General features: G+C 30.2%; 4 protein-coding genes across 8 annotated transcripts; 2 read left to right on the top strand and 2 right to left on the bottom strand.

The window, feature by feature from the left end:
- Positions 1 to 4,897: 4,897 nt before the first annotated feature.
- Positions 4,898 to 6,092, bottom strand: LOC113854187 (major pollen allergen Ole e 10). The gene is made up of 4 exons (XM_027485074.1): positions 5,969 to 6,092; positions 5,483 to 5,511; positions 5,148 to 5,382; positions 4,898 to 4,994 (listed from the first exon to the last, which is right to left on the bottom strand). Exons 1-4 carry the CDS (start codon positions 6,018 to 6,020, stop codon positions 4,969 to 4,971), a joined length of 342 nt encoding a protein of 113 aa, XP_027340875.1. The 5' UTR covers positions 6,021 to 6,092; the 3' UTR covers positions 4,898 to 4,968.
- Positions 6,093 to 8,391: 2,299 nt separating this feature from the next.
- LOC113854186 (fatty-acid-binding protein 3, chloroplastic) lies at positions 8,392 to 15,044 on the top strand. 3 transcript variants are annotated; one of them, XR_003502741.1, is made up of 7 exons: positions 8,431 to 8,767; positions 10,289 to 10,390; positions 11,050 to 11,205; positions 11,291 to 11,505; positions 11,637 to 11,841; positions 14,422 to 14,563; positions 14,660 to 15,044. XR_003502741.1 is itself a non-coding variant. In XM_027485072.1 (5 exons), the coding sequence occupies exons 1-5, from the start codon at positions 8,554 to 8,556 to the stop codon at positions 11,793 to 11,795; spliced, it is 846 nt and encodes a 281-aa protein (XP_027340873.1). In that variant the 5' UTR covers positions 8,392 to 8,553; the 3' UTR covers positions 11,796 to 12,061. The 3 variants fall into 3 exon arrangements, 2 of the variants coding, with proteins under 2 accessions (XP_027340873.1, XP_027340874.1); XM_027485072.1 differs by lacking the exons at positions 14,422 to 14,563; positions 14,660 to 15,044 and having other exon boundaries at positions 8,392 to 8,767; positions 11,637 to 12,061; XM_027485073.1 differs by lacking the exons at positions 10,289 to 10,390; positions 14,422 to 14,563; positions 14,660 to 15,044 and having other exon boundaries at positions 11,637 to 11,872.
- LOC113854184 (receptor-like serine/threonine-protein kinase At1g78530) lies at positions 12,021 to 19,727 on the bottom strand. 3 transcript variants are annotated; one of them, XM_027485069.1, is made up of 7 exons: positions 19,414 to 19,727; positions 19,049 to 19,211; positions 18,615 to 18,953; positions 17,980 to 18,234; positions 17,769 to 17,902; positions 12,340 to 12,637; positions 12,021 to 12,157 (listed from the first exon to the last, which is right to left on the bottom strand). In XM_027485069.1, exons 2-6 carry the CDS (start codon positions 19,182 to 19,184, stop codon positions 12,470 to 12,472), a joined length of 1,032 nt encoding a protein of 343 aa, XP_027340870.1. In that variant the 5' UTR covers positions 19,185 to 19,211; positions 19,414 to 19,727; the 3' UTR covers positions 12,021 to 12,157; positions 12,340 to 12,469. The 3 variants fall into 3 exon arrangements, with proteins under 3 accessions (XP_027340870.1, XP_027340872.1, XP_027340871.1); XM_027485071.1 differs by having other exon boundaries at positions 19,049 to 19,091; XM_027485070.1 differs by having other exon boundaries at positions 12,030 to 12,157; positions 12,294 to 12,637.
- Positions 19,728 to 22,351: 2,624 nt separating this feature from the next.
- On the top strand, positions 22,352 to 25,323 carry LOC113855521 (3-ketoacyl-CoA synthase 19-like). Its single transcript, XM_027487162.1, has one exon. It carries the CDS (start codon positions 23,902 to 23,904, stop codon positions 25,321 to 25,323), a length of 1,422 nt encoding a protein of 473 aa, XP_027342963.1. The 5' UTR covers positions 22,352 to 23,901.
- The last annotated feature ends 529 nt before the right edge of the window (positions 25,324 to 25,852 follow it).

The raw sequence follows: 25,852 nt of genomic DNA, 5'->3' as shown, positions 1-25,852 counted from the left end.
ATGATTTTTGCTTAGGACATCTTATTTAGAGGATAACATACAACTCTAAACGGTGGATCTAATTTTTTTTGTGTCACACTCATTGGCACAATTTTTAGTAAAATATAGTATAAATGATGATGAAATTAAGTGCCCCAAGACTCCTTAGTCTCTTATGATGAAAATTATATTTACCATTGTCAACCTACAATTAATTGTTTAACCAGTTTTGTTAACGTTAATTCTTGAAATTGAAAATAAGCGTTTTAAGACTACATGTTGACTAAAACAGAAAAAATATATATATTAAAATATTTCTCTCTTTGATTTTTTTAATAAAAAATAAAAGATTAAATTATTAGAATTAAGAAAAATAAGTAATTATATTTTTTATAAATATAAATTTTATTTAAAAAATATTCATGATGTTAAATAATATATTTAGTGTATTCATTATCTCGTAAAACATGTATTTAATAAAATATATATATATATATATTTAACAATTAATACATCTATAATTTATTTTATATTTCTTTTAATTAAGACAAAAAAAATATTCCATCTTATTTCTTATAAAATAAAACAGAAGGAGTGTTAAATGATATTTTATGTGATTTTAAAGATATTTTTAACATATTTTTAAGTAAAAATATACTTTTTAATATTTTTAGAATATTAGTTAATAAGATATATAATTTTTTATGAGAAAAGTGTTTATTATACAAAGATGTAATAAACAGTGTTTAACAAATTATCATTACTCTTAATTGCTCCAAATAATTTCAAAAATTAATATTAATTTTCTACTTTTAAATATTATTAAATGGGTGAATTAATTGATAAAAAATATTACAATTAAAGTAAGTCTTAAACACAAGTTCTTGAAAATATAATTGCAATAATAACTCAAATTTTTTACTTGAATTATTCAAAAGTCTAATGATATTGATGACTAGATATTAGTCATTTTAGGAAAAAATAATTTTAAAATACAGACACATAATTAATCTAGCTGAATAAATCAATATTTAAAAGACTTAATGATAAGATATTTTTGGATTTGTTGGATAAAAATATCTTTTTTAGAAATGTTTTGAATATGGTCTCTTAGTTAGTGTAGCGTGTAGGTAGAAAAATTGCAAGTTTGATGTGCTCAAACAAGAGCCAGAGAAAACCCTCAACACAGGGAATTAAAATACCAAAGAAAAAAACTACATAATTTGAGTTTGAGGATTGAGCCACGTTACCAATTGTGTAGGAGAGTGTGATATTATTCAAGAATATTAATGTGTCCAAATGCTATTATGTGACAATAATTGTTAAAGCCAATCACGTAAGGGTTTTATGACAATATACGTAAGAGATTTTGTAAATTAATCATTTCTTACGCAAACTCTATTGTTTGCCAAATCCTTTTACTGAATTCAGACACAACCAAATAGGAAAGACGTTTTGGATTAAGCTTTTTGCCCAGTTAATTCATACATAACTATTTCAACTTTTGATCAAGAAAATACTAAACATTACATTTTTGGGTCTTGCTGATATTTTATTAGTAATAAATTTTTATTAAATATTTTATTGAAATGTATTCAAAATTATAAAAAAAAATATTTTTGTATTTTTTTAATTAAACAATTTTAAATTCTATAACTAATGTTCTAAAAATACTTATGTTAGTATTTTCTAACTATTAAAATAATGAATAGTTGAAAGTTTAACTAGAGAGAATCCATACGTTTTCAGACATCTTTAAAAATTAAAACAAATCTGAAATGATTGACCAAGAAATGAGTACAAAAATTCGAAACAAAAAAATCATACTTAAATTCTACTTTGCACTTATTTAATTTTATATATTAAATTTAAATCTTTGTTTTTAAATAACAATGTTAAACAATCTTTTGAATGAAAATATATTAAAAAAATTCTTTTATTTTTGTTGTATCGTATTTTTCTTTTTTATTGAGATTTTTAATTTGTTTTAAAATATTTTTTATTTAAAAATTATTGATTCAGTCAAAGTCACTTCATATTAAATTAAATTAAATATGATTTAAAATTATTTTCTTTCCATGGAAATTGATCTAATGTAATTATTTAAACTCCTAAAACGCCTTATCTTAACGTGCAAAGATTGATAAAATTATGCTTACAATCGAAACAATTTACATTAACTTGAATTTATTTTCATAGGATGATATCAGATTAAATGGATTATAGAAGTAAAATTTTATTTTCAATTTGAAATCATAAAATTAATGTTTAATTTTGACTCTACTTTATCTATCTTTTTATTTTTCAATTATAATATATATATATATATATATATATATATATATATATATTAATCAAGTATCTTACACATAAGTAAACATATTTATTACAATACTACTATAATATTCTTTTCAATTACGTAAATTGTCTTTCATTTTGTATACAATTATTATATAACTCAGGAAAGATTAAAACAATATATATATATATATATAAAGAGAGATATAAAATAAAATTTTATAAATTTTAGGGAGTTTAAATGTAATAAGTTAACAATATATAGAAATTGCAATAATAAATCAATAATAATAATAATAAAAAGTTAACTAACTATTTAACGTTTAGCTATTCAATATGGTTGTCGTCTCTCTGCAATGCTGATTACGGTGGGTGTGAAAAAGCCAATGAATTAGAAGAATGTTTCTCTTCACCACAGGGGCAAGAAGCTAAAGATTTTGTTTATTTTCTTTTTTTTTTAAATATTTTTTTAAATAAAAAATTTATTTATTAGCATAAATTTTATTTTTATTTTTTAAAAACTGTTTTAAAATATAATTTGTAAAAATTAATCCTAAACCTAAGATTTTATTTGAAAATTAATTATTAAAAAAATTTATATAATATTTATCTTTATTTAAAAGTTTTTAGATGAGAGATAAAGAGTTTATAAACTATTAAAAATACTCCTAATTTTATATTTATTAAATTCTCCTGTTTTAAAAGTTTTATAATTCTTTTTTTTCTTTTTTTTCAATTTTTTTTATTTTTTTAAAACTCTCTAAAAAAAGTCTTGCATAAGCTAAAATTATGTGTCTTAGCTTTTGAAAGAACAAAATCTGGTGTTCTTTGGATAATTGCGTTCCTTTCATTTCCCAAGGGGCCCTATTTTTTAATAAGTTTTTTTACATCTCTGATATAATAAATATGGGATTAATAAATAGTTTAGTATTTTTAAATACATAAATTAGACTTAAATATATGCTGATAAAGCAGTTAAAATATATGAAAAAATATTTTTGTAATGAATAATCATAATCTTATTCTACGGTGTATTTATTTTAAGCATATCTTATTTTAAGTTTCTACTTTTCTATATTCATAACGATTCAATCGAATATTCCATTCATATTCGGATGTACTGTGATACTGTCCACTTTCTGCGAATAAAAGCAAAATGAAAGAAAAAGTATGAGAAAAAGTTGTAGAACTAGAAAGAATGTAATTTGCAATGAAGATTGTGCACTCAGAAAAAGGATAAAGTAATATGATATAAAAAGATTAAACAAAGGTGAAGTTGAAATAAAATATTTTTAAAGAATAAATAGTATTAACATTTTTCTAGATATATAAAAAGAGAGAGAATTAGAGAAATGTTGCAAACGAAAAGTTTATCTTTATAGAATTATAGGGGTATCAATCGAAAAGTAAAATTGGCAAATTTTGATTTAATGTTTGCACGCAAACTATCAAACTACCATTTGTGAATCAACAAACTGGATTTCAAATTCAAAACATTTTTTCCTCTTCCTTTCAGACTTTTTTTTTAAAATATTATTTTATCACTTCGTCGGTTACTTTTTTCACTCTCTTTTTTATTCTTTTTTTTTTATCTCACTTTTATCTCTCTTTCCTTTTTTTTATATATTTTTCTCTCTCCTCTGCTTACTTTACACTCCAAAAGTGAATTTCTAACATATAAATTTCTTCTTTTACCACACATAACAATTTCTTAAAAAGCTTAGGATCATATTTAGATAAAAAAATTCCAAATTCTAAAAACCATAAATTAATAATAAGGGATTATCTAAGTAAAATTTAAATTTGAAAAGAGTTATAAATAAAAAATTAAGTATATATTAAAGAGATAAAAATTCTTCATAATTGACATAAAAATTATCTATTTGAAATTTTACAGTATTTTAAAATAATTTTTTATCATATATATATATATATATATATATATGTATATATTATATGTTATTCAAATATATGTAATATAGTAATTTTGATCTATTCCAACACTAATTAAATAAAATTTGTCATTATGTCATTTAATCCCTCATTTTTATTTTATTTTAAAACAAGTCTATCAAAAATCATACTTTTTCATATGACTCCTCTATTAGTAGTTTCTCTCTCTATTAATAATTTTCTTTTTCTTTTTTAAATATGTTCTTATGTAATATTCAATTTGACTCATGACATAAAATTGTTGTAAATGATAATCTTACATTCACACTTTACTTTTTTATGTTTTTAAATATAAGTCTTAAGCTTTATAAGTTAAAATTTTATTAAAAAAATAAAAAATGGGATATTATTAATAACACATCTTACCATATTATGTCTCAATCAAATTATACAAGACATATAATAAAACAAGCTAACAAATGATTAACAGATGGACCAAATGAAAAAGAAAAATATTCTAAGGAATTAAATTATAAAAAAAAGACCAAATAAAAATAAAAAAGTAATTAACTTTCTAGAGAAACAAAATCTTATTTAAGTCCTTTAAAAATTAATTTATGAAATGCAAAATAAGAAATGGCAAAACTTGACGCTATATTTACTGGTTGACAATGACAACCTATTTAATTACAAGTCCATATAGCAGAAGATTAAAGCAACACATAAAATCCACTATCAAATTTTGCCTACATGGGAGCAGATCATATACTTGAGTTTTTTCAGTCCACTACTCCCCTTCTATGCATAAATGCAATTACCATAACCTGCAATTTAAAATGAGAAATAAAGGCACATTTAGCACAACAAAAAGTCATAAAAAACTTGTACATTAGTTTCTACACATATATAAAGCCAAAATTTCAGTTACAAAAGAGCAATTTAGAAATTCAAATAATAAAATGAGTAATGTGACATACTTGGATCGGTGATAACAACGAGGCCAGAGGCCCTGAAATCACAGTTCCAGTGGTTCCTTCCTCTAGACTGGTAATAGAGATTCATGGCAATGGAGGCATGGTTCATGAGATTGTCAGGGTAAGAGCAGGGGCAACCTCTCTGCAGAATCTTGCAATCAACTTGAGAGCAAGCATAATTGAGGTTGGCTAAAAGGGTAGCCTGGTCTGATGAAGGCTTTGCCACGCACCAAGTTTTCTGTGAATAATTCCATAAGAGAAAAAAAAAATACTCCAACTTTAGTATACAAATTATATAATCTCTTTTAAAGGCATTAGAGAAATTTGGTTATAGTTACCTGCCCATTAACCTTTATCATATTCCCTCCTGCATAATAAATAAATGTGCTTAATATCAATAAACACACATTGCACCAATGTTATTGCTAATTCAAAAAAGGAGTCTCTTTTTTGAGATCATTTATCAAAGGGAGTATAAGTACAGCATTTTGCTAATGCTACTCCAAGATACACCTATACTTGGTATATAAAACTCGAAATTTCAACTTTTGCAACTGAAAATTTCGAAATTAATAAAACCCCACTAGAGATCTGAAAGCTAAAAAGAAGAAAAAGCCTTCAAATAAACATTTTGAGTAAGGAATCATGTCCCTGGAAGAAATTCCAAGTCCAACAAAATTTACACTGGCTGTGTAAAATGTAAACCAAACCATGTTTATGTATAATACAAACCAAAGTCCAAAAACCAAAACTGAGACGAATGTTGATGACTTAAGATTATTATATAGCACTGGAGCAAAAATATATAAAAATCTGACACAAACCTGAAGAGAGAGATAAGACGATAAGGAAAAAGAGAACAGCTACTTTAGCCATGGGTGTACAAGTACTGTCTGAACTACTGCTACAGAATAGTGTGACTAAGAGGTTAGAGTAGAATGATGAAGAGAGAGAGAGAGAGAGAGAGAGATGTGATAGAGAAGTAGAGTAGAGTGTATGTGAGTGTGGGTTATAATGGAAGGATGGGATCTTTTAAAAGCAAACCATGGTGGGTGATACCCAAACGTCAGGTCAGCACAACGGCTACATTAACAGCAAATGGAATTTACAATTTACAATGACATTGAAACTTCATTGGGGTGGGGATCTCACCTGAGAAAAATAAAATAAAATATTTTGATTTTCTTTTTTGCAATCAATGTAATTTGGAGTTACATCCTTATCAGATAAAACGTTATAATTATAAAATTATTATTTATTAGTTTTTTACTATATTTTATTAGTCATGCATTAAAAAATAGATTTCTTTCATTATAGTAAACAAAAGTGTAATATAAAATTTTGAAAAGAATTATGAAAATATGAAAATAAAAAATCACCAATGAATAAATTTAGTTAAACTCAAAATGTGTTTTGAATAGAATTAACTAATTTTATATAAAAATGACAAATTTTTAATTTAACTAATTTATTATTGGTGATTTTTGAGTTCTCATATTTTTATAATTTTTTAAAAAATTATATTTTGATATACAAAATTTTTTATTTTACAAGAGTTGAATACTAAAAGAATTAATATAATTTTAAAAATAAAATTTAAATTTTTAAAAAAGTAAAAAAAATAAATAAAAAGTTGTATCTAAATTTTGCAAAAGAAAAAGGGAGCACGTGGAGTGAGGTGTACTTGTTAGATTTAAGAGCAATTTTTGGCTCTGGCTTTCTGATTGGGTCATTATTGGAGAAATGAGAACGTTGTAAGGAAACAATGACCCCACTGTTATTGTCCATTTACTGAGTGTAGGGTCCCATTTTACGTTTTATTTATTTTTCTGTTCAAAGCTCTTAATCATTGAGATGTTATTGCTGATTTGTTTTCTACTTATTCTAACGGGTGCCATGAGTATATTAAAATAACAATAAAAATATTTAACAATATTAAAGCTCAATTTATGTTTTTGTACAATAGTGAAGAAACTATATTTTGAGAGGAAAAGAACTTACTTTAGTTAATAAAAAATTTAAAATAATCTGAGAATATAAATATCTAGGATTTAAAGCAATGCCTTATGTTTAGGTAAGAACAAAAAAAAAGAATAAATTCATATAAAAATATTTGGAATTATAAAAAAAATAAATGTCTAATCAGTTTATATCAAATCTACAAATATTGAAAGAGGGGTTTGAAATTTCAAATAAGAAGAAAAATGCATAATAAATTAAAGATATTTTTTTTTACATAACATGTATTTTTTATATAAAATAATTCTGTTCAAGATTATTACAAGTGATAAAATTATTTCTAGAACTTAAAGTTAATATTATGAATTAAGTTGAAATAATTTTATGATAATTGATTCACACATTTAATGATATATAAAAATTATAATTAAGTTAATTTAAAAAATGCAATAAATAAACAATTAATTGAGATTTAACTGAAAATATAATATATTAAAATTAAAATAAAAAATTTAAAAGTATAATAAAAAAATTTAAAAATAAAAATATTAATTTAAAACATTTTAAAACTGAATGATTATAAGTTAATGCTTACATTTTGAATGTAATCGATAGATAGCATTTTTTATTTTACGTTAGGATACAAGTGAATTTATATTTTATTTTAATGTAACTAACTGTAGTTTCTGCATTAGATTTATGTTTAAAGGCTTTCTAACATATTATTTAAATATAGAGCGCATAAAAAAAATATAAAAAGAAAGAAAGAAAGCAAGAAATATGATAAAAGAAAAAGAAAATTAAAAAAAAATGAATAAAGCAGAAGTAAATGTTAAAATATATAATCATCACTAAATAATACGTGAATTAATTGATATATAATTATTTTAATTTCATCAACCATCTTTAATTTAAGTATTATATATGTATTGAATAATTGAAAAAAATACCATCTACTAATAATCTTATCCAATTTAAATAAAACTTGTGATTTAGACTAAAAGAAAACAATAAATAAAGTTATATGTATTAAAAATAAGAGAGTATAATTAAAAGTTTTAAAAATATTATACTTTATTATAAAAACCCAAAGAATTAAATTAAAAAAAAATTATGAATTAATTGTTAACAAGTTACTCTAAGCAAGGAGCTCCCGAAATTATAGCAAGATCTGATAAAAGAAATGGCAGGAGCAGAAAACGTATTGTCTTTATACTATTGAAAAGATAGACAACTTGGGACCGAGATTTGGATAAATAGATAAAAGCAACTTTTTCAGTTTAACAACAAAAATAAAATAATCTAACTGTCCAAAGGAATTTACTTCAACACAGGGCAGAAAAAAGAATACCGGCGGAAAGACCAAAGTGAGAGTAGTTGAGTTTTGATTTCTTATATCAATATTTTATTACCTAAGAACATTCCTCAGCATACACAATCCTACCTTAAAATGCTTGGAGCTGTAGCAGCTTCCACAACACTATCCTTTTCACCATCCAACCACTCCAATAGAATTGTTGTTCTCAAAGGAATCTCAAATTCAACATTGCCAGTGAGCCATGCCCACTGTTTCTCACTCTCATCAGCTGCCCCTTTGCATTTGTCTTTCTGCAAGAGCATTAGAAGACTACCCCTTTTCCTTGCACAAGCTGCTTCATCTTCTGGTCAGATTCTGTGCTCACTGTCATTATTCTCGACTTTATCTTTTTGCTTTCTCATCAACCCCACTTTTTAGTTCTAGTTTTTATGCCTTGTTGCTTGGTTTATTCTTTCAACTGATTCTTGTATGGAATGCAGTTGCAACTTTCTTGGAAAATTAACAATGCAGACTGAGGAATAAACTTTAGTGGCAGTGCTGCATGTATGAGGATTATTATATAAAGGATGTTTTTGGGTAGCAGCTTAATTAAGAGCTTATTTAATAAACTCTTATTGTATTGGCATAAGCTGAAAAAAAATTGTTTTAATAAGCTATGTGAAAAAAATATATATTAAAATAAGCTGAAAATAACTTGTGAGAATGGTATGTTATTTTCATATGCTCCCCGTAAGCTCTTCCAAACACTCCTACTGATGTTAGATTGATATTGCTATAGAATATGTCTTTTTTCTTTAATGTTAATTGTTAAACTAAAGGTAAATTTTGAATTCTGTTGGATAACTTGTTTCGTGGAGAATAATGCTTTTGTGTTTTTAATTGGAGTGCTGACATGGTTATAGTACAACTTATTTTTGAGATGTGCCACCAAAATCTCTTGAACTTGCTTCTTTGTCCTTGTACAACAAATATTCGCCTTTAATAAAGCCTAGAAGAAAAAGAGAAGGGAAAAAGTAGATGAGATTCTGGTGTCGTGTTTTTCTGTTATTATTATGTTTTTTGTGCTAGTTGCTGACTTTTACAGAACTGTAACTTGAATAGTGGTAAATACTAGTCAGAAAGTTGGGTGAATTGTCCCTATTAGTTGGTTTTGCAACACTAAACAAGGAATAAATGTGAGCAGGGACAAGTCTGTTTCATTTGCTTTTCTGAACTCCTCATTCAAAATAACTATTGCTACTTCTTGTGGCATCTTTTGTTAGGAAATAACAAGAAATGGTTAATTTTTGTACAGATTGGCCAAGTTAAAAGCCAAATAAGATGTTCATATAATAAGAAATTTCTTCAGTGGATGCTTTTTAAGAGATGCTAAAATCAAACTCTATATCTCATTTTATATTGCATCCCCAAGTTTGTTGATAGAAAAACAGGTAGTTGAAGTTAGGTGTTAGGGGTATCTTGCTATTGAACATATGTTGTTAGCTGTGAGGACCAAACACAAACACTTCAACAAGGTTAATTTCCAAAATATTGGACACCGTGACACTGCACATCTGTGTGTGTGTGTGTGAGAGAGAGAGAGAGAGAGAACTCAAAATTAAATATGAGCAACATAATAGAAGTCCTAAATTGATAATCAAGATTTGTATATTCTTTACATTCATCTTCTCCCTATGATATTGAGCCTCACAAAAAAATTAAGGCATTATTTTATAATGTAAGCATTTTGTTTTTCTACTGGTATCTTGATTATCAATATAGAACTTCTGTTAGTTCATCATCTATCACAAAATTCTCTTTCCTTCACTGTGTCATGCTAGCTGATAATAAAGGTTGATGTCTAATTGGTTGTAATCGATCCTTGCAGCTACAAATGCTGAATATGTGAAGGAACCAGCAACGAATGTGAAATTCCAGACATCTTCAAGTTTTCCGGGTTGCTCAGATTCATTAATTTTGTTTGGAACTGGTTAGTCGTTATAGTATCAAACGACTTTTGGAAGAGATAGAAAAAAAAATGCTCTGAGCATGTGAAAATATGATTACAACCATAACTTGATATGTTAATATTGAAAAGATATTTATAAAGCAATTTCATGTGCATATGCTGAGCAGGATTGATTTTGTTTATCTGGTGCTTTAGATGCTTTCTATGATGATGTTTATTCTTGTAAGAAGCTAAATATATTGATATCATAATGAACTTACTTTCTGGACATGAACTTCCAAATCTGATACTTCCAAACTCTTGATAATAACCTTGTGCCTAAATTCAAACCTCTTGTGAAAATCACGAAAAGTAAAATGTCTGTAACATACAGTGATTATAGGCAAATTGGTCACAATTAGGAAATATACAGCGAACAATTGAGGTTAATTGTAGGACACAGTAGGCAGTACCTTGTTTGATAATTCACTTGTGGAATTAGTTATATCATTAAATTTGTGACTTGCATGGGGCAATCAAACTTGGTACAGCTGTAAATGTGAAAGCTTTTGATTCCAATGTTCTTCTGTCTGTATTGTATTGTGAATTTTTTTCTTTTTGGCCCTTAATTATTTCTAAACAAAGTAGTCATGCTATGTTTTTCAATGTTATAGGATTTGATGGATACTAACTTATTTCAGGATATAGAGAGAAAGTTTTTGCAATTATTGGTGTCAAGGTCTATGCTGCAGGTTTGTATCTAAATCAATCTATCACAATTGAGTTGAATGCTTGGAAAGGGCAATCAAAAGATGCAATTCAAGGGAATTCTTCCTTGTTCAAGACCATTTTCCAATGTAACAACTTTGTATTCATTTATTTCAATCTACAATGCGCTCACAGAGAATAAGTTGATAGACATATGCCTTTATGTGATTGCAGCTTCTCATGAGAAATCATTGCAAATTATTCTTGTTAGAGATGTTGATGGTAAAACTTTTTGGGATGCCTTAAGTGATGCCATATCACCAAGAATAGCACAACCCACAACTGCAGATGAAACCGCCTTGACAACTTTCCGTGGTGTCTTTCTAGATCGCCCTCTTAAGAAAGGAACTTTTATAATTTTGACTTGGTTGAACCCCTCCAAACTGCTTGTAAGTCTTCGTTCATATTTTCATTGTGATTTTTACTTCAGATAATTGAGATCATTGATGTCTATTTTCCTGCCTCTTTACCATTTCTATCTCTCAAGAAACTATTCCTTCTAAATTGATTGAGGTTTCAGGTTTCTGTCTCCTCACATGCACTTCCATCTACTGTGGATGCTACAATTGAATCTGCAAATGTGACTTCTGCTCTTTTTGATGTATTCCTTGGAGATAGTCCTGTTTCTCCCTCCTTGAAAGCTTCAGTGGCTGAAGGCTTGTCAAAAGTACTCAAATAAAAACGTTTAGTGTCTCTTGAGAGAGTTTCATGCATCGATGTAAAAGGTTTAATTTTTAAATGTACTGTTGCTGCCTGTATTCTCCTGATGTCTATGTAAGCATGTTCTCTGGTCTACTGATGTATGCCTTATGTACAATTGGAAGCTGTTACTTAGTTCTGGTATTTATTTTTAATGGTCTAAAATCTTTGAAATACACTTGGACCAATTCTAATGAACTATTTTGTCCAGAAAGAAAATTTTCATCGTATAAATGTGCTTTTCTGACCAAAGCTTCATCTACTTTATCCTAGTCTTGGCGTATTCAACATGGTGGATTGGCATGTAACCATGTCAAGGCGCATATTAACGTCTCTCAGTCCCTGTATAGTATAATTACAAAACAAAATTGTTGAAGCTGATAGACAGTAGGCAGTGGCTGGATCTCTTAATAACTAGACAGCTACACTAGACCCCCTCATTTTATTTTTTTTTTCAAAATTCAATATTTTACCATACACATGTATATTTTTTCATATCTTGTTTTCACCCTCTTGGGCTTGACCTTCCCAAACTACATTAATCTTGGTGTTTGATGGCTCTGCCAATGCTTGTTGGATGGTTTTACAGAAACTTTAGAGTGATGGTTTTTTGTGTGAAACATCAAGATGCAGCAACAAGTTAGCTTGTTCTGTTCACTCAAGCAAGTTGACAATCTCAGCCATATTTGGCCTCTTCAAGGGATCTGGTTCAAGACACATCATAGCAATGTTGAAAACCTTGTTGACCTCTTGCATTGGACAAGACTCTAAGCTATCATCAAGAACTAACTCTTCCTTCTTCTCTTGAACAACAGCCTTGACCTGATTCAATAATAACAGAATTATTTTCTAGAAAGCAGTACATATTCCTAAGTTGGGTCCAGAATTGAAGTAAATTCAGTTTTGAGCCAGAAAATCATGTTCTAATTTGACTCGTTGGTAGCTGTCATAAAAAATCAATATTTTTCCATTCTAATTGTCAATGGTATGTGTTTTATAAATGGGAATGAACGAATGCGTAAAAGCAAGTAAATTGGATTATATGCCAATCCAGCCCTATAGATTTATGCTTCCAAGTTTTGCTTTTTGTTTTTCTAGTTTTGATTATTTTAATCTCCATATAATTTTTCATTTTAAATTTAAATAGAATACTTTGTTCTGGTTTTCAAACACCCCCCCCCCCTCTCTTATGATAGCAAATAATAGAGGTCAAAGTTGTTATTGTATATAATTATCATTTATGTGTACAGATTGTTTTTATATACTTTAAATAGGTGTAAATGCTAGATTGATTAGTTGTAATCTTTACATATCAGTTTAGGAATTAGCCTACCTAAAAATAAGCATATCCCTTTAATTTAGCTTAAATATCAGTCTTAGTATTTGTATATTGATCTATATATTGAATAAAAACTAGAAACATGACAGACAAGTCATTCAGCCATATTTTTGGTATGGTATCAAGAGCCTAAATTTTGGGTGGGGTGTTCGTGTCTTTTTTTTTTGAGCCTTGGTTTTCTTGTTCTTTGTTCTCTTAGGGGTTTTCTCGTTTGTCAGGGTATTTTTTTTTTCCATTCATTACTTTGTAATAGCTAGTAGTACACCTGAATTTTGTGTCAAATTTACTGGAAAAAATTATGCAACTTGGGAATTTCAGTTTCAATTATTTGTTACTGAGAAGGAGTTATGGAGACATATAGATGACACTGTCCCAACCCTCACAAATGCTACAGAGTTAGCTCAATGGAAATTCAAGGATGCTCGGGTTATGTCATGGCTTATAATGTCATGTGATCCTCAGATCGCTCTTCATTTACGTCCACACAAAACTGTCAAAACGATGTGGAACTACTTGAAGAAGGTTTATAATCAAACAAATTCAGCTTGAAGATTTCAGTTGGAGTGCAAAATTGCTAACTACTCTCAAGGAAACTTGTCTATTTAGGAATATTTTTCTAGATTTTAAAATTTATGGGCTGAATTTTCTGATATTGTTTGTGCTACTGTTTCCACAACTTCTCTTTCTGATATATTAGCTGTTCATGAAGTTAGCAAACGTGATAAGTTTCTGATGAAGCTTTGACTTGATTTTGAGAATATTCGTTCTCATTTGATGAATTGTCATCCTTCTCCTACCTTGGATGATTGCTTTGGTGAGTTGATTTGTAAAGAACGTCTCTTTACTCAAGCCTCTCTTGATCAAGACAAGTTGACTGCTGCACCTCTAGCCTTTTTGGCTTAAAGAAGAGACAAAAGTAGGGATATGAGTAAAGTTTAATGTTATAGTTGTAAGAATTATGGTCACATTGCTACATAATGTACCAAAAAATTCTGCAATTATTGCAAAAAGCCAAGACACATTCTTAAAGAGTGTTCAATTCGGCCTCAAAATCGCCAGCCTATTGCCTAGCAAGCCACTATAGGAAATTCATCATCTAGTCAAATTATAGATGGGACCTCACCTCCTTCTGTAGTCAATAATAGTGCTGAAACCACCGTTCTTACTGCTGACATGGTGCAATAAATGATTATTTCTGCTTTCTCTGCTTTGGAGCTTTAAGGTAATCGAAAATCATCATCTAATTCTTGGCTTATTGATTCTGCAGCCTCAAAACATATGATTAGTTCAGAAAATTATCTGCAAAATGTTCGCCCATACAATGGTTCCAACAAATCCAGGTCACTAATGGACACACTATACCCATTACTGCTGTTGGAGATATCACTCTAATTTTGAACAATGCCTTTGTATTCTCTGAACTTTCTAATAATCTCATTTCAGTTGAACAATTAGTAGAAAATAATTGTGATGTATATTTTTCTCTTGATGGATGTTGTGTGCAGGATCTGGTGTCGGGGACAGTGATCGCGAAGGGACCTAAAGTTGGACGTTTGTTTCCTCTGCAATTTTCTATTCCTTATCATGTGACATTTTCTACTCATGTCAATAAAAGTGAAGTATGGCATAGGCGGTTGGGACATCCCAATTCTCTCATTTTGTCTCGTTTGTTGAATTCTGGTTGTTTGGAAAACACTAAACCCGTGTCTTTTGATTGTTCTACATGTAAACTGGAAAAAAGTAAAATACTTCCGTTTCCAATAATTGGTAGTCGTGCAGAACCCTGTTTTGATATTATTCATAGTGATGTATGGGGGATCACACCTGTTATTTCTCATGCCGACTATAAATATTTTGTGACATTTATTGATGACTACAGTCAGTTTACTTGAATTTATTTTCTTCGCTCTAAATCTGAGTTTCTTTCTATTTTTTAGACTTTTCTTACATATATTGAAACTCAATTCTCTATAGTTATTAAGGTACTTCGATCTGATTCTGGTGGCGAGTACATGTCTAATGCACTACATGATTTTTTGAATAAAAAAAGTATTATCTCTCAACGTTCTTGTCCATACACACCCTAGCAGAATGAAGTGGCGGAACGGAAAAATTGTCATCTCTTAGATGTGGTTTGTACTTTGTTGCTTGAATCTTCTGTTCCACCTAGTTTTTGGGTAGAAGCTTTATCTACTGCAGTTTATCTCATTACTCGTTTACCCTCCCAAACACTGAATTTTGACACACCATATTTTTGTCTTTATCATAGTCATCCGTCCTACCAATATTTGCATACTTTTGGTTGTGTTTGTTTGCTCATTTGCCACCTCACGAACGTCATAAGCTTTCTGCTCAATTTGTTAAATATGCATTTATGAGATATAGTGCTCATCACAAAGGTTTTGTTTGCTATGATCCTGATTCAAAAAGATTACGCGTTTCTCGGAATGTTGTTTCCTTTGAAAATCAATTTTTCTTCCCAACTCATCTTCATTCATCACCTGAGTTTGTTACTCTTCCTAATTTTGATGACACGATATCTCATATAAATCGATTCAAGCCTGGATTGGTGTACACACGACGTCCTCCTTCATCACTGTCCTCTTCTGATCCAGACTTGCAATCTACTGTTGCTCTACTAGTTTTGAGACAATCCAGTTGAGTTTCTCGTCCTCCTAATAAGTATAGTTCTTATCATACATCATATACTGCTGCTTTGACTTCTATTTTAGTTCCATTTTCTTACTCACAAGCAGCTTCTAATGAGTGTTGGCAGCGAGCAATGCAAGAGGAACTTCGTGCTCTTCAAGAAAATCAAACTTGGGACATTGTTCAGTGTCCCCCTCATATTAAGCCCATTGGGTGTAAATGGGTTTACTCAGTCAAATTTTGTTCCGATGGGACTCTGGATCGCTATAAAGCTAGGTTGGTTGCTCTTGGAAATCAACAAGAGTATGGGGTTGACTATGAGGAGACATTTGCTCCTGTGGCAAAAATGACTACTGTTTGCACCATCATTGTCATTGCTGCCTCACAAGAATGGCCTCTTTATCAACTAGATGTCAAAAATGCTTTTTTCCATACTGATCTCAAAGAAGATATATACATGAAGCCACCTCCTAGTATGTTTTCCTCTTCTACTAAAGAGGTTTGTAAGTTGAATCGTTCTCTTTATGGCTTAAAACAAGCACCGTGAGCATGGTTTCAGAAGTTTCGCTCCACATTGCTTAAGTTTCAGCTTGTGCAAAGCCAATATGACTCCTCCTTGTTCCTTCGTAAGACTTCTAGTGGAATTATTCTACTTCTACTATATGTAGATGATATTGTTATCATTGGGACAGATCTTTTATTGATTACACAACTTCAGCAACATCTTCATGATTCCTTTCATATGAAGAATCTTGGCAATCTTACTTATTTTTTGGGACTGGAAGTTCACACTAGTCCATCTGGCATATTCTTACACCAGCATAAATACACTCAGGATTTGATTTCTTTGGCTGGTCTTCAAGATTCTTCATCTGTTGATACTCCTCTAGAGGTAAATGTTAAGTACCATGCTGACGAGGGAGATCTCCTTCCTGATCCTTTATTGTATCGATAATTAGTAGGCAGCTTGAACTACTTAACTATTACTAGGCTTGATATCTCCTTTGCTGTACAACAAGTCAGTCAATTTATGCATTCTCCAATATGTTTGCATGTGGTTGCTGTTCGTCGCATCATTAGATATCTACGAGGTTCTAATTCTCGTGGTCTATTCTTTCCCACTGGGTCTCCCCTACGACTTATTGCTTTTAGCGATGCTGATTGGGCTGGTTGTCCCAATACTCATCGCTCTACTATTGGTTGGTGCATGTTTCTTGGAGACTCCTTGATATCTTGGAAAAGTAAGAAGCAAGATTGTGTCTCCAAATCATCTACTGAATCTGAATATCGTGCAATGTTTGCTGCATGCTCGGAAATCACTTGGCTTCGAGGATTGTTGACTGAACTTGGTTTTCCTCAAGCTGAACCCACTCCTCTTCATGCTAACAACACAAGTGCCATTCAACTTGCTGCTAATCCAATTTACCATGAGCGCACAAAGCACATTGAAGTGGATTGTCATTATATTCGGGAAGCTGTAGACACTCAAATCATTTCTCTTCCTCATGTTTCCACAAGTTTACAGATAGCAGATGTTTTTACCAAGTCTCTCACAAGACAACGTCATCAATTTCTTGTTAGCAAATTGATGCTTCTTGATCAACCAACATCAATTTGAGGGAGGATGTTATTGTATATACTTATCATTTATGTGTACAGATTGTTTTTATATACTTTAAATAGGTGTAAATGCTAGATTGATTAATTGTAATCCTTACATATCAGTTTAGAAATTAACCTACCTAAAAATAAGTATATCCCTTTAATTTAGCCTAAATATCAGTCTTATTGTTTGTATATTGATCTATATATTGAATGGAAACTAGAAACATGACAGGCAAGTCATTCAGCCATATTTTTGATAAAAGTGAATGTGGTACTTGATAAAAAATGAGTTATTCCATTATTGATTTCAAACTTGATTATTATAATCAAAGAAGCCAATATGCTAGAATTCTGTCTTACCCATGTGACAAGGTTGGTTCCCTCTTCCATAAATGCTTCATCACTAGGTCTTTTCCCAGTTAAAAGCTCCAATAGCACAACTCCAAAGCTATAAACATCCCCTTTTGCCGTTGCTCTTCCTGTATCAAAATATTCTGTATACAAATAATCATCAATTTGAAACACAAGTAGTGTAAGGGAAAAACCATGTCTAGCCAGGTTGTATCTATACCAGGTGCCAAGTATCCAAAAGTTCCAGCCACAATTGTTGAAACATGAGTTTCATTCGGTTGCATCAAAGTGGCTAATCCAAAATCGGAAACTCGGGCCTCCATATTTTGATCCAACAATATATTACTTGACTTGATGTCTCTATGGATAATGTGAGGGATGCAATCATGGTGAAGATATGATATTCCTCTAGCAGCACCTTTAGCTATCCTGTATCTTGTTGGCCAATCCAAAACCTTCTTGTTCTTTGATCTTCCTGCATCACTTTCAACTTTTCAATTAGAAAAGTAGTTAAATTATCATTTGAAGAAAATCAATAAATACGTAATGTAAGTGATGAAAGTTGCATTTTCATCACTGTATTAGATGCTGTAGGAATGATGATGTGCTTGCTGAATAACAAAAAGAAGTTCAGTATTTCATCCCAATCTTAAAAATTTCACTAGTTATATTTGACTAGAGCAAAAATGTGAATAAGAGAGAGTGAACATAAAAAACTATACTACTATCAAAATATATGTAGCATCTATTTATCATGCAAATGTTCAGGATTTCCTTCCATTTCCCCTGCCCCCCTTTTGACTTTTTTATAAGGAAGTCTTAGAATGTAATGTTAGGAACTAACAAAATACAAACCATGCAAAAAGGAATCCAAACTTCCATTGGGCATTAACTCATATATGAGAAGATTGTAGAGTGGTGCAGTGTAATATCCATGAAGAGTCACAATGTTGCGGTGTTTTATGTCTGCCATTGCTTCCAACTCTCTCTCAAAACCTTTGTCTCTCTGTGCTGTTCCTCGGTTAAGTCTTTTCACCGCAAAGGCTGTGGAGTCATTTAGTTTTAGTTCATAAACCACACCATAACCACCAGATCCAATAATGTCCTTGTTGTTCAGTTTCTGTGTCTTCTTTAAGATCACATCAGATGTGAGAGACTTAAGCACTGAGGACCTAAATATTACCATCTTCCCTCCTGTATTATTCAATCGACGAATGTTATTATTAGTGTCTTTCTTTTTTTTTTCTTTGCAAGAACAAAAGTAGAAGACTCCCTGTTTGCCTCCTTACCTGCATAACCTTCTTCATATATCACATGTTTTCTTCTCCATCTCTTGTAGAGGAGGATCGATATAAAAATCTTGGATATCACAAAGGCGATGAAGCATATGGTTATAGAGAAGGCTATAACCAAGGAATTCCTCATTTGGTGCTATATAATTATAAACTAATGCTGAGAAATTAAGAACCTGAAGACAGAGTTAATTAAAATAATCAATGAAAAACCATTAACTAGTTCAGGACGTCTCATTATCTAAACTAGCAGAATCTGGAATATGAGGGCAAGTTGAAAGATTGCTGCACTAAATGTGCAGAACTAGCATTTTTTTTCTTAAATGAAACAAAACACATATAAAGAAAGGACGAAATCTCACATTAATTCTTTGTAGTATTTTGTAATATTCTGATTTCTGAGAAGTCACTTTAAATCTCCAGTTTCTGTGACCATGAACTCTTCTGTGTTCTGAAAATGAATGTAGATGCCATCTTCACACACTGGGATGGACAGTTTTGCAAACTTGTTCACTGTAACAGTTCAGAACTTCACTTTTAACATTGCTCTCATGCATTCAAATTCTCAAATCATCTCGTTTTAACTATTGTCTAACTTGAGTCAGTGCAAAGAAGAGAGCATGGAAAGTTGAAAACTATTGTCTCATTCTTCAGCCAAGTTACATCCTTGAATGTTGGTGCCTAAATTTAAGATCAAGAAAGAAATATCACTGAAGATGATGATAAGAGGAAAAGTAGAAGTTGTACAAGCAACTTGAAAAAAAAAAAAAGGGTACTTATGATAGTGCTAATGAAGTTTGAAATGAATATGGCCTACCTTTATCGTCTAGCCATCATAATCTGCTCTTTTATGTCTAAACAAACTATTGCGGTCCCAAAGATTGTGACATGCTTACCCATTTAGCATGTTTTTAATGGAAACTGTGGAAAGCACAGGTAGGTGAGTGGATAAAACCTGTCAAAAATGTCTCTGTGGCTGTTTACTATGTGAAAACACTTGGACTTTTACGGCATCACTTAAGTCGCATTTTATAAAGCTGGCAGTGAAATTTTTTCGTCACCAATGTGAACGGATTTTGTCACACCCTTACCATATAACTTCAATTATAATATGGGAATGTTCCCTTTTATTAAAGTATAGAAGATTATGTTGAAAAGGACAAAAAGAGAAAAGTAGGCAGGTAGGTGTGCTACAAACCAGGTTAAAGTTCCGTAACATTCAATGATCATGTGAATGGCTATGCTGTCACCATATTTTCTTCACCACCTGTCCCTGTTCCATTCAATTTGGAGGTTGGGAACTATTAGGCCAACGAGATAAACATTATTGGAAAAGGAAGAAATAAGCACTAGTGAAAATGATTGGTGCATAAGCCTGCAAGAATTTCGCAAGCTTAGTACTTTTGATTAGGAAGTTTCTTGCATATTTCAATAATATATAATAAAAGCTTCTACATTTTGAAACTAAGATTACAGAAGATTCTTGTCGGTAGTCCTGAATGAAAACTTTGTAGAAGATTTTTTTAAAAGTAATAATTCTTAGTATGACTTCTAGTGAATTTGAGTCAATAGCCATTTAGGTAATGATATTATCATTTAATCATGTATTCCTACATAAAAAAATATCTGATTAATGATTCACAAAATCAGATACGAAATCAAATCATTAAGACCAAGAATATATAAAAAAGAATAAATAAATCAAATCAGCAATGAAAGTTAAACCATACGGAATAATCATTGGCTTTTAGAATATATAGTACACAGAGTGGAGTGGTTTACATGGATTACTTGCGACTGAAACTGATTATTCGCACATAGATAATTCTAAGATGGACTATTAACACGTAAATGGTGAGAATAACATAAATATATAGTTACACTTTTTCTTTTTTAGAATTTTAATTTCAAAAATTCTTCTAGAGTTTTAGTTGTGAAAGTGATTTAAAGATCATCTTTCCATAATTAAATTTATAGAATGTGTTAATATTTTTATAAAATTAAATTTTAACAGTGATTTATAAATCTTTTTAGAATTTAATATATAAAAAACCATTAATTACGAATGATAATAATAATAAAAAGATGTGTGAAAAGAATGGGCCAGAACACAATTAACGGCTGAACCTGAATATGCAAAGAAAGATGGGCCCAGTCTGATTGTACACAACCCACATTTGTTATGGAGTTGGGCTATTGTGCACTATGGGGCCCAAATACATTTTCACTACGAACACTTGAATTCCACTTTGGATATAACACAAGGTAAAAGTCTTTCCAGTATAGTTCATTGGTATAAGAGAATTAATACAACCCAGTTATGTTAATTTTATGAAGTATATGAGAAAATTGACCAAAAAAAGTTACTATGAGAGAATCCAAAGTTAAAATTAACCATCACTGTGCTTTCTCTTTCAAGCTACTACATGGATGTAAGAACAACAATACCCGTGAAACATTGCTTTCTTCTTTTGTCTGATCCCCTTTTTTTTTATTTAAAGAAATACAGATACAATTACTTAATGGCTACTTTTTTTTTATATGATTTTTATTTTTCAAAATTCAAAAAATATGAGATTTTTTACAAAATTACGAGAATATGGAGTTCAAAAATCATCATTGATGATTTTTGATGCAGTATAGAAATTCAAAGATAAAAAAGCAAACAAATGATAAAGTTTTAAAAGTCGCTAATAACGATTTTAAAAAATATTAAAAAAATTAAAAAAATTAAAAATCGTCAATGATAATTTTTTTAAAAATAATTAAATATTTAAAAATATATCAAAAGTCATCGGTGGCAATTTTTGATCAAAAGTCGCTAATGATAATTTTTTTTTAAAAAAAAAATCATATTTTTATAATTTTGCAAAAAAATCTCATTTTTTTAATTAAAAAAAACCCATATATAAAAAATATGTTCCATTACTTAATCAACCACCAATAAAGTTCTAAAAGGAAAAGTTTACACTAACGTGGTGTATTTAAATTGTTACATGCATCTATTTGTTTTATACTTTGATAGGATTAACTTTTAAGCATTAAATAAAATTAAAATATGAATCAAAATTAATCTCAACTAAATTTTTTTACATTAACACAGATTCACTATTATTGTAAACTAATTAGGCTCATAGTGTTATATATTAATGCTTTAGTATGGTTTGGGGTACAGTCGTTGCTGTAATTAACTTTAATGCTTTAATTATGGAGCGTAATTTCTGCATTTGGTTTAATGTTAAGTTTGAGTGGAATTTGAAGCAGGTTTACAATTAGCTTTTTTTTTTTTTTGGTAAATAACTCCTGCAAGTGTAAGGATTAATTGTCTGATCCACGTTTATTTAAAGCATAGAATATGATCATTGTTTTCTTAATTTTGGTAGCTAGCTATCTAATATATTTGATTTATCCTGTTTGTTTATATCACTCTGCTTTTCACCTATTTTAATGTTTGATGTTTTAAATCCATGCAATATATTGAGATTTGTAACTATTCATTGTGGCAAGTGTATTGAAGGAACCAAGTTCTTTGGGTTTAAAATATTATAATATTAGCATGAATACAGAAAATAAACTATTTGCTTATTTTCATTTCAATACACATGTTAGTTTCAGCATAATTAGAATAATTTCAAAATCCAGAGTGTGTTTGTGCAAATTTTACTTATTTAGTTCTTGAGTTTTGTGAAGAAAAAAATTTCTTTGAAAATGCTCTAATTTCTTCAAATTTTGGGTTTGCGTGAATTATGTACTCTTCATTTAATTTTATTTTTTCAAATTTGCTACTTTAGTATTGGGTTACTTTCAAATTATATATGCTTGCTTAATTAACGACACATTTTTAAAATTATTTGCTTAATAATAAAAAAATATTAAAGATAAAGGGTTTTATTAATATTTCTGTCTTATTAAGTGAACCATAAGTTTTGATTACTTCTTTGATGAAAAAGGAACATATTTGATTGTTAATTAAAGTTGCATAATTCCCCACAGCAAATTGCCCTGAAATTTGTATGACCAGGAGAATGGCTCTAGTTTTATGTTGGTGTCAGTCGTCATTGTTCAAGTTAACCAATTCAAGGGTAGTTGTTGGATGAAATAAAATAATTGAGATCAATCGTTCATCGAAGAATCCATTTAAACATATATATGACCTTATTTTTTAGCCTAGAACCTCAAACGTTTTCCATAAAGACATCATTTTCCAATCAAAATAAGTGAGGTTTTCTTGAAAATTTTGGAACTTGTATTCTTTATTGAAAATGTGTACAAATTAGGACCTATTTAAATTTAGAAAACGTTTTAATTTTTATTTATTAATTGTTTTAAATAATAACAAAATTAGCATTTGTTTTTATTTTATATTTTAAAAAATTAGTAAGTGAAAAAAAATACTTTTGGTATTTTCAAAACTACTCCTTATATAAATGTTTAAATTAAGAAATAAAGTAACTATAGTATTTTTACAATTATTTATTAAAATAAGAAATGAAAAGATAAAACATTTTATCAAAACAAGCCTTGTCGATCTACTCAAGTACTTGCTCATGTCATCACTGTTAAAAACTTTTATATCAAGGTTAAAAATAAGATAGAAAATTGCAGTTATACGACAAAGTGCAATCGGGGAATTGTAAAAGTGGGCAAGGTTGTTCCTTTTAACACCTTTATGAGACGAAAGTCCAATAATCCAGAACTGTATGCATCTGGAAATTATTTATTATATACTCCAAAACTATGATTTCAACATTGGAGCTAACATTGCACTTTGCAAATCTTCACAACCCATCAAATTAAAAGCTAGTATGTGTATATATAGAGATTAATATTTCACTTAAAAACAAGGACAAATGTTCTCCTCCTTAGCCATGGAAATTTTGCTCTTATCCCTTCTTTCCTTATGCTATGTGTTTTTCTATCTTTTCAAATTGGTCCTTAAACGTAGAGACCAATCGTGTTACATGTTGGCCTATGAATGCTACAAACCTCCAGAAGACACCAAACTCGACATAGATTTATATGAGAAAATCTGCCTAAGAAACAGGAGCTTGGGTTTGGAGGAATTCAAGTTCCTCCTCAAATGCATGACAAAATCTGGGATTGGAGGAAACACTTACGCCCCAAGAAACATCATTGAGGGAAGAGAATCAGATGCCACTGTTGAAGATTCCCTCAAAGAAATGGATGAGATTATGTTTGACACACTTGACAACCTCTTCACTAGCACTAAATTTTCTCCCTCTAAAATAGACATCCTTGTGGTAAGTGTTTCCAGTTTTGTACCTGTTCCTTCCCTCACATCTCGCATCATAAATAGATACAAATTGAGGGACAACATTAAGGCCTTCAACCTTGGTGGAATGGGGTGCTGCGGAAGTGGAATTGCCATTGATTTGGTGCAAAGACTTTTAAAGACATACAAAAACTCTTATGCTGTTGTTGTGTGTTCAGAGTGTTTGAGTCAATCTTGGTATTGTGGAAAAGTTAAGTCCATGATGCTTCCTTATTGTCTCTTTCGCTCAGGTGGGTGTTCCATGCTTTTCACAAACATGTCATCCCAAAAGCGAATTGCAATGATGAGGTTGAAGCATGTTGAAAGAACCCATCTTGGGGCGAAGGATGAAGCGTATGGTTGTGCTATGTTAGTGGAAGATGGGCAAGGGTACCCAGGCTTTGGCCTTGCAAGGAGTCTCCCAAAGGCTGCTGCTGAAGCCTTAGAAATGAACCTTAAAATATTGGTGCCAAAGATTTTGCCACTTTGGAAAATTTTGTGGTATTTTAGTGTTTTTCTTTGCAAATGCATAATGAAAAAGGCCCTTATGTCCAACATGTTGGGGAGTCTAGAGTTGAAGTCTGGAATAGAGCATTTTTGTGTGCACCCTGGTGGAAGGGCAGTTGTTGAGGAGGTAGCAAAGTGGTTAAGGCTCAATGATTATGATATTGAGCCATCTAAAATGACAATTCATAGATGGGGTAACACATCTGCTAGTGGGGTTTGGTATGTTTTTAGCTACATGGAGGCCAAAAAGAGGCTAAAAAAGGGTGATAGAATCCTCATGATTGGCCTTGGATCTGGTTTCAAGTGTTGCAATTGTGTTTGGGAGGTCATGAGGGATTTGGAGAGTGCTAATGTGTGGAAAGATTGCATAGATTCTTATTCACCAACCACACTAACGTCCATTTTCGAGGAAAGGTATGGTTGGATTAACGATCCTGCTAATCAAGCCGTCATTGAGGCTCAACTTTTAGCTAAAATCCACCCTTCCAATTAACAAGAAATAAATAACTTGATAAATTTTATTTGAAGCAAAATATATCAAACTCTTAAGAATTATGTAATGCTTTGCTCTTACTACAACTCTAAATGTAAAACTCGTTTTAGTCGATCTACGATGTGCTTGATCGGTTAATGCAAGCTGTGGGGGATAATTACTTTGTTTTAGTTGAGGTTTTCTTTCATATTGGTGGGTTTTCTTTTTCAGAGATGGATTTCGACTTGGAATGGATGACTTAGATTCTTCCTTTAATTTCACATGTTATGGCCCCAATTACTCATAATCATCATCAATATGTCTGTTAAAGTTTGTTTCTTTGCTATAAAAATAATTTAGACCAAACATCTGAAATGCTGACTCACTGTTCCCATAACTCTCATTTTCTCTGCATTACAAAGATTAAAGACCAGAAGTGAACACTCCAGCCAACTTCATCAAGCTTATGCTTTATTTTACTTCTTCTGTCCATTGCAAGACATTCTAACAACACCAACACCTCTTCACTGGAAATGCAGTGTGAGAGAGA

Source organism: Abrus precatorius, unplaced genomic scaffold (assembly GCF_003935025.1).
Source record: "Abrus precatorius isolate BTA unplaced genomic scaffold, Abrus_2018 Scaffold11, whole genome shotgun sequence".
Classification (NCBI taxonomy): domain Eukaryota; kingdom Viridiplantae; phylum Streptophyta; class Magnoliopsida; order Fabales; family Fabaceae; genus Abrus; species Abrus precatorius.
Note: the sequence above shows the minus strand (reverse complement) of the source record. Positions and strands in the feature narration are given on the sequence as shown.